The sequence below is a fragment of the Pararge aegeria genome, chromosome 23, assembly GCF_905163445.1.
Source record: "Pararge aegeria chromosome 23, ilParAegt1.1, whole genome shotgun sequence".
In the NCBI taxonomy this organism is placed as follows: Eukaryota; Metazoa; Arthropoda; class Insecta; order Lepidoptera; family Nymphalidae; genus Pararge; species Pararge aegeria.
Genome location: NC_053202.1, coordinates 4,145,638 through 4,162,621, shown reverse-complemented (window position 1 = coordinate 4,162,621; position 16,984 = coordinate 4,145,638). Strand labels below are relative to the sequence as shown.

The window sequence follows — 16,984 nt, the reverse complement described above, 5'->3', positions numbered from 1 at the left end:
ATCTCGTGCGTCTTCCTCCTTTTTTGGCAGGCAAGAGAAAGCGGTGACTTCTATAAGTTATGTGCGTTTTAAGTAATTAAATATCACTTGCTTCAACGGTGAAGGAAATAATCGTGAGGCATGCCTGAGAGTTCTCCATAATATTCTTAAAGGTGTGAGGAGTCCACCAGACCACGTTGGGCCAGCGTGGTGGACCACGGCCTTAACCCCTTCTCATTGTGGGAGGAGACCCGTGCCTTGCAGTAGGCCGTAATGGGTTGATTCGATGATGATGGTGACTTTGCACATTTTTTTTTAATTAATTTCTTATCTCGTATTATTTTAAGTTATGCGTGTGGTAAAGAGTTTTGTCTTCTTTTTCTTGTTATATTATAAATGTGAAAGTTTATTTCTTTGTTTGTTTGTCCTACCTTCACGATATAACTAAACAAAAACACTTTATTTTTGGCATAGAGTTATCTCAATAGACATAGAGCCACATAGGTAAATAAAAAAAATGGTTGTCTGTAAAGTCGGATTACTGACGATAGTTGTACGGGACAACGTCGTAAGAAAATACTGATGGAATGGTTGCATTTTTCAAAAGAAAATTTATTATCGCTGCTATAAACAATTGACACCACATTCACTTTTCACTGCACTTCATCCTTGCCGAAAACATGTAAATGTATTATTGTATAGAAGCTGTCCACGCGGACGCATCGCTCACTCAAGTAGGAGAGAGACAGATGTTGAACGCGGAGGCCGACTGTGCCTCTTTGTCGCTCGTTCCGCGCTCTCGCTTGCACTTCAAGCCTTGAATGGAACGCCTCAGAGCGAGGTAACGCCGCATACGTAATGTTTTTTCGTGCGTCCATCCAATTTAAAAAAGTTTGTCACGTCAAAAAAAAATATATTAAATCTTAAAATGTGAGGGTAATATCAATAAGATAAAATTTATTCGATAAAGAAATGATTTAGGATATGCCTGACTCATGATCAGATAATAATTATTTTCATCGATAAAAGATTGAATTCGTTGATTTTGATATTAACTATCGCATATGCCAGTGCAATATAAATTCTTATATAAATTTTACGTGTCCATACCGCTCAGTAATATGTATCAGTAATATTTATAAAAAAAAAACAAGTAATTATTTTAACTGTGTGAGTTTGAAATGTTTCCTCATATAACTGGAACGAGGAGACAAGTACTGGCATCAGCATGCAGTATGTATTTTCACTGTTACCTTTTAATATATTTGTTAAACCCAAAAAGTACATTTTGCCAAGAAAATTCTAATAAACTTTCCTATCGAAGTTGCTAAAGATAAACGTAGCTGGAAACACTGATGCTTCTTTGAGAATTGCTCTGTAGGAATCCTTGAATTGGATGACGCATCCCGTGTTATAGTGCGCCTCTTAAAATCCCAGTAGGGCTTTTCTGTATCTCAGTTGACAACAACTTTAGCTATCGACTGTGGAAAGTGATGGTTTAATTTTGAGGCCTTTTTGGCTATTGTCGAGACCTCAAGACTACCTTGAAAGATATTTCATTCTTCCACAGATCTACAAACATCAGAGGCATTCTTTTGACTCTAGTTGGAGTTACTACAGCAAGTGGGGGTATAATCTTATTTACAGCCGGTTATTTCTTATCGTATGCATGGACGACGTTTATTGGAGTAGTTTTAAGTGCAGCCTATACATTAGCAATGCTAACTATACCGGAAACACCAATTTTTCACATGTTAAAAGGTATTTATTAGTTTCAATATTTGTATGCTCTAAGCTTACTGTATCTACTTATAACTTAGCTTGCTCGTATGCTATTCTTTTTTGGTGCTTGATTCTGTGTGTGTGTGTGTGTGCTAATTTACTTCGTTAGCTCGTAGCGTTCTTTCGGTGATATCTACATAATAATAATTATATATTTTAGTAAAATTAATTCAAATGAGTTTGTAAAAAAATGTTTTCTTTCATAAAATAATCGAAGCACTCCTTGTGCTTTGATGATTTTATGGCCTTGAAAAATTGGAGGTATGAAATGTTTATTATCTCCAATGCTTTGATTTTAATCAGCTAAAAACCATCTGACATATCTCAACTAGATAGTGTGTGAGTTTGTTTGTTTGTTACACTTTCACTCCTTAACTACTCAACCGAATAACATAAAATGTTGTAAACACGTCGCGACAGCAATATAAAAGGACTTGGGATACCTTTCAGCCATAAAAAGGGCATATTCCTGATGAATGGATGAATATATTTTAGTGAAGAAGAACAGTGATGGTTTCTTAGATGAAACGCGCTTGCCTAGAAGATGCCATTTCACTCATGATTCGGATAAACCCATATTATTAGGGAAGATGAAAGCTGTAAGGGCGTTCCAGATTGTAGCAAATTAGAGACAAGAATGCAAAGCGTTGTAAGTGTCTATGGGATATCAGCTACGTTTTCTTATAGTTATAATTGACGGACCAAGCAGATGGCCCATCTGGTGGTAAGTTGAAAACTATCGCCTATAAACGGGGCAACACCTTGTCAGTAGCCAGTCGGTTGCCAGGAAGTGTCGGGGCCAGTACCTTGCCTGGCAAGCAGGCCAACTCGATCTGCAATATGTCACCCTGTGTCCATCAACCTGAGGCGTGGGTGTTAAGCCTCATCGAAAAGCAGGAGTATCTGTATGGTGTAATTTATAATTTCTTCAATCCTTATACTCCACACCAAACAGATCTTCGGAATGTACCCTCTACGCACGTTTGTGAAGTAAACACCTTGTAAGACTTTACAATTATTCATTGTAAAGTCAACATCTCCTGAGGATGCTCCGGTTTCGGAGCGAAACGTGCGTAGAGGGTATATTGCCGAAGATCTGTTTGGTGTGGGGTATAAGGATTGAAGAAATTATAAATTACACCACACAGATTCTCCTGCTTTTCGCGGAGTATAGCAAATTAAGCTTAATTTTGATTATAAAAACTAGAAAATTAAACATTACTTATATTTCATGGATAGATTAAGTTTTTTTTTAACATTATGAATCATCTCTGAGAAGTTGCCAAGATCTGAAAATTTACCATTTTATGTTAGTTATAAGTGGTTATGTGTTGGTGCCGAGGTGACCGCAGATCCAAATACATCGCCCATCCTCCCCGCGGGTGAAGTCCGAAGCGGCTTAGTCCTTTGTGCTACTACTATTACTGTGATCACCACGCTGGTCAAGTCCACTACTGACTCTGTAATAGACTATAAACGATTATTATAAGAAGAACACAAAACCAAAATACCAGGCAAACATAAAGCAATAGAGATATTTGTTATCTGTTTGCTAGATATTCCCCACAACTAAAACGGTTTTCAAACATCGCTGTAAAATAGCAGTTGTACATGCCATAATACAAGTGACGATAGTAACATATTAAATTAGTGACCGTAAATAATATACAATGTGTATATGGGCAGATATTTGTGCATAGGCAGCAATAACAGATTTTATCTGTTACATTTCCCTTATATTAATATAATTTTTAGGTTTTTTGTTTACTAGTTACTTAAGGGATGATGGGGCTGGCATATCCGTGTTGGATAAAAGTCCCAAATAAATAAAGATTTAAAAAAAAAAAAAATGTGTATAATCATGGGCTATAATACTTCACAGGCTTTAGAAGAACCATTATGTACTGTCTCTGAGACTTATCTGTGAAACCGAAAACCTAATAGTTTTTGAGTAAATCACTGCCATAGATTTTACTGAAAGAAATCAGATACAGCCCTAACTTCACATGCACAATTAAAATGATGCACATATGACTCCTGTCTTTTTATGAGGTACGTGTCGCGTAGCGTAGGTACTATGCGCGTGTAGGCCTGTTATCTTTAATAGGGTTGTCAGAAATAAACACTTAGAATGTTTTGAATTCGTTTGTATAGAAAAATAAATATGTTTCTTTTGATTTAATATTTTTACAGAGTGATTCCTTATGAAATATACTTATGCATCCTACAATATTATTTCGTAATTCGGTCACACGTTGTATAAATTAAAAATTAAAAAACCCCCAACTTTCAATATGGTGTACATTATTCTACTAATCAAGTCCTTTCATTTGATACACATATTGAGTTTATTAACATATAAAAAAAAATCTTACTCGCCATTTTGAGGTGACACAGTCTTGGACCTGTTACTATATATAACCTAGCTCTAAGAAGCCTAAGAACACTCCACCTTTTCCCTTTTCCAATTCACCTTTTTCCTTTTCCAATTCACCAATTCACGTTTAAAAAAAAAACAAAATCAAAATCGGTTCATGATTTCGGGAAATATGATGCCACAGACACTAACACACACAAACAGACATGACAAACTTAAAACACCCAGTCGTTTTGACGTCGGGAGTACATGTGTGTTGAAAATAAAACTACAAATAAGCAATTTTCATATTTTTCAGGTTTTGGAATAATCCCTAATGTATTGATGGGGGAAATGTTCACGAAAAATGTCAGGAGTAACGGATCAACTCTTTGCATGACGTCATCATGGGTCGTCGGCTTTTTGATAACAACAACTTTTGGAGCCCTGATCGAGACTGTCGGTGGGCACGTTGCGTTCTGGTTCTTCTCGGGAACTTGTTTTTGTACTGTATTGTTCACGATATTTAATGTTATTGAGACGAAGGGCAGAAGTTTGTTGGAGATCCAAGAGATTTTGGATAAAAAATACTGAATAAATAGATTGTTGCTGAATAAATGAATTTAATAATTTTTATTCTTGGAAGGATTATCAAATTTATAAATTAAAAATGCATATAATTTTTTTCGGAACTGACAGGTTTTGTACCTGCGACTCTTTGGCAATCGCAGCCTGAGCGCTTTAACAATTTAAGCTACGGCTCTCCTACCGTCGATGTCGAAATTATATGCATATGCCTTTTACATCAGTCTTATAGCGACTGTAGCGCCATCTAGTAGGAAACGCTGCAGTTTCTATCGCTGCAGGTTGTATATATATATATATAAATTTATATTTCACAGGTTATATATATATATAACCTGTGGAAATATAAATTTTATAAAAAAAAAAAAATTATAAGTGCAGCAGTCAGCAGCGTTAGTTTTGTATACACAAGTACAACAATCTATTTATTTTATAATTGTGTTCCAAGTGTTTTTACCAATACTTGGAAGGATAATCAATTTTATAAATTTGAAATGCCTCGGAGTCGGAATCGACAGGATTTGAACCTGCAACGATAGAAACTGCAGCGTATATATATATATTCTATAGTCGGTGCCTCAGTTCGGTTGTATTTTTTTTAAGTTATATTTTGTAGGAGGTTATGAGCAGTTGACATCGAGTTATAATAATAACTAAGAAATGATTGCATCTATTCATTAAAAAGCGTGAAAAAACAAAACAAAAATTAACCGTAATATTTTCTACAATATTTTTAAGTCGGTGCCAAGTAAAATGTAGAAAATTACTGATATTTTCTGAACTCTAAAGCAGACATGCGGCAGTTGGCTAGATCAGACCGCCACGCGCCACCACAAAATCACAAATGACATTTTTGTTATAAAACACAATATTGGTGTCAAATGAAAGGGCTTGACTAGTAGAATACACTATGACAATTTTCAATTCCAAGATGGCCGCCACCACAAAATTACGAATAACATTTTTGTTATAACACTCCCCCAATATGGGTATCAAACGAAAGGGCTTGACTAGTAGAATACTATACACTATGACAAATTTCAATTCCAAGATGGCCGCCACCACAAAATGACGAATAACATTTCTGTTTCATATCTCCCTCAATATTGAGCGCCGGTTGGCGCAGTCGGCCCTGCTTTCTGAGTCCAAGGACGTGGGTTCGATTCCCAGAAGTGGAACACATTTCTGTGATGAACATGAATGTTTTTCAATGTCCTGGTGTTTATCTGAATTTTATAAGTATTTATGTGGTGGCGATGTGGGTATGGTAGTATATTTATTTATTTATTATGGGTATCAAATCATAGAGTATGACTAGTAGAATAATGTACACTATTTTGAAAGTCAGGTGTGTTGAATTTTTATATAGATACCCACTGCAGGGTAAAAGGTTTATAATGATGAGGATTATTTCTTCGAGGTGAAACCACTGGTATTATACTTTGCGATTTGTGAATAGATAAGATACGAGATCTTATTAAACCCAGACGTTATTTTTGCGATAACAGATTTAGCAAATTCGTTTCCTTAGATAAGAGATATTTAAATTGATAACATTTTGCCAAAATAAACGTTAAATAATGCTAAGCTGCCGCATTGGTCTAATGGTTAGCATGTCCATAGATAACGAGGTCCTGGGTTCAAATCCCGTGTGGGGCGAAATACCTTATATAAGGTATTATATATTGATTTTCGGTACCAGACCGGAGTTGGGAAGTTGGCGGTGTCAGCCCGCGTGCCTCTTAGAGCACGTAAAGCTGTCGATCCCGGTTACTATGTCGTTAGAGCCCACCAACTCGCATTGGAGCAGCGTGGTGGGTCTATGCTCTAGATTGGATTTCCATGTCGGGCCAAGAATTTATATGGGTTTTATTTAGAAAAAAAAAATATGCAGAGGACATGCACTAAGCGTGCAGATGATATAAAATGAAAAAAGTTTCCAGTACGAGTTATGATAAAGTCAAATGTCAAAAATATCTTTGTTCAAGTAGGCCGACAATTATGATGCGTACATTTGTGTATATTATTTATAATTTAATCAGTACGGTACCAATTAAAAATTAAAAGAAATAAAAATCGCGATGGAAAAATAGGGGTTAATCGTAGACAGGTGGAAAACTAAAAGTAATATAAAATTTAATATAATTTTTTTTATTCTAGGTTATGGCATAATTAGAATAAAAATCTTGCCAAAAAATTAAAGTTTATAATTAACAATGAAAATAGGGGTTGATCGTAGAGGGATGTGTATTAAGGGCTTTATATATTTTATCAAACAAAAATAAAAAATATCGGCAAATTAAAAAAATAAATGGGATTGGACTACCCTTCTCAGAGTTTTTTTTTTTTTGTCGTGGTGGAAAAGCTTTATGGCTACCTCTGTCCTTTTGGGCAGGACAGAGGTTATGTGGCACTCGTTTACCAAAACTAAAAACCCTCTCGTTGGCTTGAGTAGACGTCCGGGGAACCCGTTGTATACTTCCCAGACGTCTGCCAACCGTCCCAACCGTTTGCCAGGGCTACTACGCTAAGGGGATACATTTTTATCCTTAGGGAAGATACATTTTTATCCTTTCCCCGGGAAGAAAATTGTCTCCTGCCCATGCTAGCCATGCTAAGAGTTGATAAAGCTATGGTAGAAAACAAATTTTTATACTTTCCCCGGGGAGAAAATTGTCAAAACGAAAATAGGTGGGTGGTGCATATACCCTTAAAAATATTTCATTACTTAAATAAATATCCTAATAAATATCCCTATCCCTATCCCTACTAATATTATAAATGTCAATGTAAGTTTGTTTGTTACGCTTTCACGCAAAAACTACTTAACTCCTCATGAAACTTTGTACACATATTCTTGGAAGTGTTAGAAGTAATATAGGACACTTTTTATCCTGACATTAAGCTCGGTTCCTTTGGGAGAGGGGATGAAAGTATTTGACGATTTTAAACCATAACTCCGACAATTTATAACCTATTTAAATAATTATTTTTGTACTATAGAGGTTGTAAAATGTGTGTAATTTTGCCCAAACTTTGTGTAGATCTGATGAATGTGGTTGGAGATAGAGGACAGAACTGCTCAGCGGACAGCAGCAAACCTCATATTTAAGCAGAAGGATACTTTAATTTTTTTTAGAACTACAACAAAATTGAATGCCACATCAAAAACCAAAATCAAACGCAGACGCGGGCAACAGCTAGTATACTTATAATACACACTTTGTTTGCAGGCGAAAGTTCTCCATTTACCACCTGCTTGGCCAGTCTAGTATTACTTACTATAAAAGAGATGGGATAATAACTTATTAAAAGTTGTACGCGGACGAAATCGCTGCCAACCTATCGCTAGTCGAGAATGTAATTTTTCATTTAGTGCAAATAAAATTGTGTAATGTTTGTAGAGATTTAGCGACAACAATGTTTTAGTCTTTAGAAGGTTACTCACGAGGTTTATGGGTACTTGGTGGTGAGAATTATATTCGTTAGGTCGTTAAGAGTTTTTAAGTGATTCAATTTACCATTTTTGATATATATAATTTTGAAAAAAAAAAATGTTTGTGAAAATTACTGGAATACAACGGCAAGTGTTTATTTCACTGTGTTGTAAGTTTTGTTTTGCTGTTTTTTTTTTGGTTTCGATGATAAATGTTTTTCTGTTATTGTTACGATTAGGTAACTCCTATGCATGTTGACTGTGGATCACATGGGTTCGATTCCCGGGTGTGTCACATTATTAAGGAGTTTACTAACCTGCTCGACCAGCTGTCACAAAGCGGTGGCCCACTTTGAAACGAATATAATAAAAACATTGCAGTAAATATAAAGTGCCCTTTTTACTTAGCACCAAAATAGTGTATATTGTTGCGAATATGCAGTAAGCCTTTTTATCGGTTTGGATTTTATTTAGATATTTAAGTCGGGTATGTGTTAATAACTAGTCACGAGTGTAACAATCTGCTATTCATTTTTAATGCTAGGAACTCAGAATTTAAAAGATACAGAACCCTTATTGTTATTTGACAATACACGATAATACGACGTTCGCAGGAGTTTTGTGTCCAAACATGCAATAATGGCCTAATGAGAGTTATGTATCTTTTTAATTCTGAGTTTTGGACACAATATCCAAAAACAATGAAAAACCCCGCGCACGTCGCACTTGACACCGCGTTATGTTGCTAACTCACAAACTTTTCCCATTTTCCCCATTTTGTGGTAAGCGTTTTGAACATTAGCGGTAAAATAATAACTGTCAACTGCTAAATAGGGTGAAAGTGTCTGTTCGAAAAACACTACAAAAGAGGAGTGATTTTTGATGCTTTAATTAGTCGTGTACAGGGTTTCTGCATGTTCTTACTTCTTTGGCTAGGAAGTACAACAGTGACGCAGTACGTCGATTATTAAAATTTAGTATGTTTATATTTTTGTATGTTTTTGTATGACATTTAGTTCATTCAGTTACATTAAATGTAATCGGACTAAATGTCTTTATTTGTTCGAGTTTGTGAAGACTCGTGCGATATAGTAAATATACTATAGATATTAAATACATATTCCATTTTACTTTTGCTTTGGATTTAGTGACCTTAGTCTTATTGGCGCAGTGGCAGCGACCCTGCTTTCTGAGTCCTACGGCCGTGGGTTCGATTCCTACAACTGGAAAATGTTTGTGTGATGAACATAAATGTTTTTCAGTGTATTTGTGTTTATCTGTATATTATAAGTATTTATGTATATTATTCATAAAAATATTCATCAGTCATCTAAGTACCCATAACACAAGCTACGCTTACTTTGGGGCTAGGTGGCGTTGTGTGTATTGTCGTAGTATATTTATTTACCTATAATCATAATGCACAAGTGCAAAAAACTTACGTCCTTTTATACGAAGCATATAAAGGACTTCGAGCCCGAGCAGTTGAACATATATAGTTGCAGAAATCCGTTATTTTTCTTTTTTTTCAGTATACCTTGGACAGATATTGGCTGGTTACTCTGCCAGTTGGCCGGGGCCCGTTATACCAAAATTGCGTGACCTTGAACAATCGCCGCTCCCGTATCTGTTGACAGAGGCTCAACTGGCATTAGTCGCAACTTGTACGTACTTAGGCGGCATCGCAGGTACTTATGGTTTAGAAACCATTGTAATAAAACTAGCCTTGTTTTATTTAATCTTGCTCTTAAAAAATAAGCTTATGAAATACTAGTGACCTACCCCGACTTCACACGGGTACAATGTAGATAACTAATACGGGGCAGTTTAGAGTGATTAATAATACAAGAACGCACGTAGTACATTCAAAATTCAAAATTCATTTATTTCAAGTAGGCCTAATACAAGCACTTTTGAAACGTCTAGTCTGTCCGTGTGTAGAGACTCTACCACCGGTTCGGAAGGCAGATTCTACCGAGAAGAAGCCGGCAAGAAACTCAGCAGTTGCTCTTTTCCAACATCAAAAATTTACATTTCACATTTTAACATTCATTTTTCTATCTTGTGAGAGATGAAAGCGGAGCCGGATGCTTCCAAGCAACCTTGTCATTAAGAAACTCATCAATTGTATAATAACCTCGCTGTAATAAATGTGATCGATTTTAACACATTCTTTAAACTTATGCATTGGTAGGTCCATAATTACCTTAGGAATCCTATTATAAAAGCGTATACTCAATCCCACAAATGACTTCTGCACCTTTCGCAGACGATATGCAGATTTCACTAATTTATGATTATATAAATTATATGCACAAATTTAGTTTTAAAGATTCGATTGCGTTTTTGGCTACGCTAGTTATATCCGTGCACACTCGAGACAATAAAGCCAAGGTGTCGCCGTTGACGGATACGTCATGAAGGACATCATCGTCATCATCATACATTATGTAGTAAGCGCACTAAAACTATGTTTGTTCGTTTTTTTTTTATTTATTTAACACAAATCACATCAAAAAACTCGAATTTAGAAATACTTCAAAGGTTTCAAAACAATGTCCTGAAACCATATCAAATGCACCATGGTTCACTAAGATAACAAAACTACACCAGCGTGTCAATATAACAACAATAAAGGAAGAAGTTGAGCACAGAACAAAGAGCTATAAAGAGCGAATTAACACTAATAGTAATGTAAAGTCAGTGTCCCAATGGAGATTAGAAGGCTTAAACGTGCTTCCATTTGGGATTTTACTAACACATGCACTTCGTAAGATAAGAGGCAGAGCCATTGATGGGTGGCCGGCCTCACATACCACAAAACACTAAACAATAAGCTGAAGCAGCTATAAGAAATCTGCTTATAGCTGCTTCAGCTGATCGCATGATGGATTATAAAAAAAAAAAAAAATAACACAAATAACAGATCATTACATTACATAAATATAAGAACAACAACCAATATAAATAAAACTAGCCACTCTCCACCACATGCGCGTATAAATGCAGCCAATAGATGTGCTAAGCAGTTACGACAGTTTATTACAAATCTTTGAATTGCTTTGCTTTTCTCTACTATAATATGCATGTTCACTACCTATAAACATTCAAAAATTCAAAAATTCAAAATTCAAAATTCATTTATTTCATTACTCTTGAATCCATCTATCTATTGCTGAAACTGTATTATAATCCGTACTGTTTAATTCGTACTGTATAATCCGTACTGTTTAATTCGTACTGTATAATCCGTACAGTATAATCCGTACTGTATAATACGTCCTGTAGTTTAAAAGATCTTAGCGTACAAATGGCGGGAGCTACATTGTTTTTATACTATATAAAGATTGCCTAAATGCAATCAATGACTGTTTGAAGGATATAATTAGTCAGGCAGTCATATTTTATTAGTGTTCCATACGCAGAGATAAATAAAACTTTTTATTTTTATATAAACTCTTTATTTGTACACCACAACACAGTTAGGAAAATAAAGGGCGAATAGAGAGAAACACAAAGACTGGACTAGAATACAAATGGCGGCCTTATCGCTTAGAAGCCAACTCTTCCGAACAACTTCCGGTACATTGAAAAATAAAATGGCACCAATTAATTTGTGCTACACGTCAAAAGAGCACCAAGCGGACGCACATGATAACCTTGTATTACCAATGTGATTTAACTGGTTACAACGATTGATCCCTTTTATGGGTTGGTAAACCTGTAAAGCTACCTCCGAGGCTCCGACCGTTGAGTACGATCGGGTTATGCGATCCAAAAGTCCCATTGTCTTTTCAGGTCCGTACATAGTGCTATGGCTGTCAAATGTAACTGGACGAAAGCCTTGTCTATTACTAGCTGGAGCTGTATTGGCCATAGCGTATATAATTTTGGCAACAACAAAAAACATAGCATTACTGCTCGTTGGTAGAGTATTGTCTGGAGCTGCGTGTGGTGCGATTGCTGTAACCAACATTGTATATATTGGGGAAATTGCGTGAGTACATTTTTTGATATTAATAAATAAATAAAATAAATATACTCGTACTACGACAATACACACATCGCCATCTAGTACTAAGATGACTGATGATTTTTCTTATGTATATAAATATTTACCATTAATTAACAAATGTTAATTATGTGTCATTGTTTGCAGGTCAGCAAGTATAAGAGGAATTCTTTTAACAGTTATTGGCGTATTCCACACTTTGGGTTCAATATTAATATTTGCTATCGGTCCATACGTATCATATCTATGGACCACTTATGTTGCACTGGCTGTAATTGCAGTTTTTTTAATTTCTGTGTTATTTATACCAGAAACACCTATTTTCTATGCTTTGCAGGGTACGTTACTTAATTATTTTAGATTAATAACATTTGGTCATTGATTGAATTTTATGTCATACATTCTTTATTTCCGTAATGTTTGCAGTTGAATATTTTATGGACCATATCGTCAATATATCACTATACTACTTCAAATCACTTATAGCATACGCATAGTTTATTTTACTCTATATGTGTTTTTGACTATATCATCAATATGTCACTATACTAATTAAATTCAATTATTGCACACAACATTCCTAGAAGAAACAGTCAAAGATTTAGTAGTGTCTTGATTGTTATAATTTTCCAGACCAAGCATAGTATGGTTAACCTGTTAGTACGTGGAAAACATTTGCACAGTCTTCGAACAGTGCATGTTGCAAGTGATGACCCATGGTTCAGAAACATGGTCGCTAACTATGGGCCTCATAAGAAGGCTCAGAGTCACTCAGCAGGCGATGGAGAGAGCTATGCTCGGAGTATCTCTTTGTGATCAAATCAGAAATGTGTCGAAGACCCAGAGTTACTGACATAGCTCAACGAGTTGCGAAACTGATGTGGCAATGGGCCGGGCACATAGTTCGCAGAAAGGATGGACGTTGGTGCCGGAATGGCAGCCCCGCGCTGGTAAGCGCAGCGTTGGTCGACCTCCAACAATGTGGGCAGACGACATTAAGCGCGTCGCAGGTAGCCGCTGGATCCAAGCGGCACAAAACCGTGGAATTTGGAACTCCCTACAAAAGACCTATGTACAGCAGTGGACGTCTATCGGTTGATGTGATGATAATGATGACGATGATGATGATGATGATGATGATGATGAAGATGATGATGATGACTTAGGTATATAGTGCAATTTTTGTTTAATTTAGTTTTATCTTTAAGGTAGAGATGAAGAATTAAAGAAAGTATTGCAAGACTTAGACAGATTAGGAGATATAAATGAACTGCTAGAAATGAAAAATCACGGTGCAGTTACGAACACTAAAAGAGAATGGAAGGAGCTGTTCACTATACGAAGTAACAGAAAAGCATTGTTCATAGTTGTTATTATTAACATATTTCAAAATGGCAGCGGCATTATGGCTGTAGTTTTATTTTCTGCAGCTATATTTGATATGGCTGGATCATCGATAAAATCTAATTTAGCTATGATAATAATTGGATGTTTCCAACTATTAGGAAGTACTGTTACACCGTTCTTCATAGAAAGAACTGGGAGAAAAAGAATTTTGATTATGTCAAGTGCATTATGTTCTTTAAGCATGGTAAGTACCAGTTATATGCTCCTACTATAAGTATTATCAATCATTAGTTGCCTATAAGTTCTGATTTAGAAGGTTCTCCCAACATGAGGATTTGGGTGTGATCGCAGTAGATGGAAGTAGTAGAAGTTGTAACAAAGGACGCTACTGCCTGTTCTCAGTTAGGTATATTTCCTTAGTCCCTTGTATGACACCCGTGGGAGGAAAATATTGGTGACAACTGTATTCTAAACGTCCGTTATCACACGGCAAATATCAATGTCGGCAATAATTTATTTAATTAATAAAGGAATACCAACTGGCCTTCTTCACAATAGATATACTCGTATTTAATTTGTTTGAAATGTTACAAATTATGCTTCAAAACATTGCGACGGGTCCCAACGGTGTGCATAGTATTAACTACGAAATTAGTATGATACATTTTAAATTTGATAAAATTTACATAACATGCTGCATTGTCGTATTAGGATAACTTTTTTCTTTAATGACAAAAATGTAAGATGGGAATAAATAAATAAATAAATAATTTTTTATATGATAGAAATAAATCAATGTGACACAATTAAATTATGAAAATTAATTATGAAAATTAAGCTTGATTTGCTATAATCCGCGAACAGCAGGAATCTGTATGGTGTAATTTATAATTTCTTCAATCCTTATACTCCACACCAAACAGATCCTCGGCAATGTACCCTCTATGCACATTTCGCTCCGAAACCGGAAAGACTGAATTATTGCTAATAATTGTTACTTAACAATTATTCATCGTAAAGTCAACATCTCCTGAGGATGCTCCGGTTTCGGAGCGAAACGTGTGGTCCTGCGGTGAAACGTGAACTCCTGCGGTTCGCGAAGTATAGCAAATTAAGCTTAATTTTCATAATATATATTATGGATTTCCGCAAAGTAACGCCTGCTTCTATCCAATATAATGAAATTGAAAATAAAAACTTCATTTTAAATTAATTTCCGATAACTTCATTTTTAATCCACAAATTAAGGTGTGAAAGCGTTGGTGCTATATTTTTGTACAGAATAGATAAAATGCCCTGTTCTTCAATCTAATGCGTTCGCTTCAATTTATTTTTATTTATTGGTTCATTTTATTTTCAGTTCATACTTGGTTTGTACTTCTACTTAGACCACATAGGGAATTCTGTCATCGAGCATATCAAGTTTTTGCCGTTGGTGGTTCTGATTTTGTTTTACATTGGTTATGATTCTGGTAAGTTATAATTTTCAACATCGCCCACTTGTAAAATTGCAAATATATTAAAAATTTGAACATTCAGATCGCTTGAGCAGTTACGGAAGTACAATTTTACCAGTTACTACTAAGACCTAACTCGCCTAAGACTACTTGACAGGCCTAAGAAGGTGGCGTGCCGTGTAGTGTACGCCTCTCTGGAGGATTTGGCAGCGATCAGGCCAGTGATGATAGGACCCGCCACGCACTGGGGGGTCAAAACCTTGGCGAGAGTGCGGTGAATACGCAAGTGAACCCCGTGCTCTCACTTATAGGGCTATCGAGGGACACACAGAGTTTTTAGTGGGTGCAAGTCCCACATAACTACTCCGTTTCCCCAACGGGGTGGTATGCGTCAGGCATTTTCTCTGTATAAAAAAAAAAAAAAAAAAAAAGCCCTAACTCGCAGGCCTTGTTAATAGAAAATAGCTCCTAAAAGATATTATCTTTCCGTTAATTTCAAGAGAGTAATTTAGGTACGATATAAAAAAAGCTCACACATGTCAGTGTGTTTCATTAATGCAATTTTCTGAAGAATTTAGTTTAGTTATTCCCTTCTTAAGCACCAAAGATATTAAACAGATTCCTAAAATCGTTTAGCTTTGGTTATAAGAGACAATAAGAATTTTGGTTCTTAAGCATCAACAAAGTTTTTTTTAACCTTACCACATTTTTATGTGACCTGCTTGGAAAACAAATCTAAGAAGAAGAAGCCGGAAAGAAACTCAGCTGTTACTCTACTTTTAGAAATTTTAAATTTAAATATTATTTGTAGAAATTATACAATTTTACAAAATCACTGGCAGAGATCGCTTTTAAGCGATAAGGCCGCCTTTTGTATTCTACTCCAGTTTTTGTGTTTCTCTCTATTCGTCCTTTATTTTCCTAACTGTGAAGAGGTGTACAAATAAAGAGTTTAAATAAATAAATAAAATAAAATCTTATAGATGTTTCCTTATCTGGCTCTCAGGAAATTCATAAATTGTATATGTCTTAAACTGCCTGTATTAGCACTATGTGTAGACGACTGAAAAACAAAACAAAATTAGTATACATATGTCATAAGATTGATCTGAAAAGTAGCTCCAAATCTAATAAAGATTTTATTTCTTTGTTCGAAGGTCTTGGCATAATCCCAAATGCCATAATAGGAGAAATGTTTACAACCAATGTCAGAAGCAAGGGATCAACTGTAGCCATGACGGCGTCATGGGGTTTTGGATTCTTGGTGACAACAGCTTTTGGTGCATTACTGAAAACTGTCGGAGGACATGTAGCTTTCTGGTTCTTCTCATTCATATGCGCCTGCGCAATACTTTTTACTGTTTTCTTTATCCCAGAGACAAAAGGAAAAACTTTGTTGGAGATTCAAAATGCTTTGTGATTTTTGGCCTATTTGTTTATGTCTTAGTATTTATTAGTACAATTTTCTCATTATTATGATGTTTTAAAAGAAATAAATAATTTTAAAAATTTTAATATTTCCAAACATAGTCGGAAATTTTAAACTTCTTCGACACAAAGAATTTGATATACTGGCCAAATACATGCGTTCAGCGGACGGCAAAAGTTGTGTGAAGATCCATATCTGTTTTCATCTGTTATCAAATAAATACCTAATGCAGTAAACACATATTATAATATGTCGTGTCGTTTAAAAATGCAATGATCGTTTAGTCCGAAATATGGCAATCAATGAGGCACTGGTCGAAAGTTCATTTTAATTTTTAAAGTGGCTTGCAAATATGAAGCTGTTTATTGAAGAAAAAACTATTAATAAAAATAAATATATATATATTAATAAAAAATAAATATATATTAATAAAAATATTTTGACGGCCGACTGGCGCAGTGGGCAGCGACCCTGCTTTCTGAGTCCAAGGCCGTGGGTTTGATTCCCACAACTGGAAAATGTTTGTGTGATGAGCATTAAGTGTTTTTCAGTGTCTGGGTGTTTATATGTATTTTCTAAGTATTTATGTATATATAATTCA

General features: G+C 35.4%; 1 protein-coding gene across 1 annotated transcript; it reads left to right on the top strand.

Annotated features, from left to right (window-relative positions):
• Nucleotides 1-8,256: 8,256 nt before the first annotated feature.
• On the top strand, nucleotides 8,257-16,374 carry LOC120634204 (facilitated trehalose transporter Tret1-like). Its single transcript, XM_039904668.1, has 7 exons — nucleotides 8,257-8,308; nucleotides 9,671-9,826; nucleotides 11,937-12,135; nucleotides 12,298-12,488; nucleotides 13,359-13,741; nucleotides 14,858-14,969; nucleotides 16,112-16,374. The coding sequence occupies exons 1-7, from the start codon at nucleotides 8,257-8,259 to the stop codon at nucleotides 16,372-16,374; spliced, it is 1,356 nt and encodes a 451-aa protein (XP_039760602.1).
• Nucleotides 16,375-16,984: the final 610 nt, after the last annotated feature.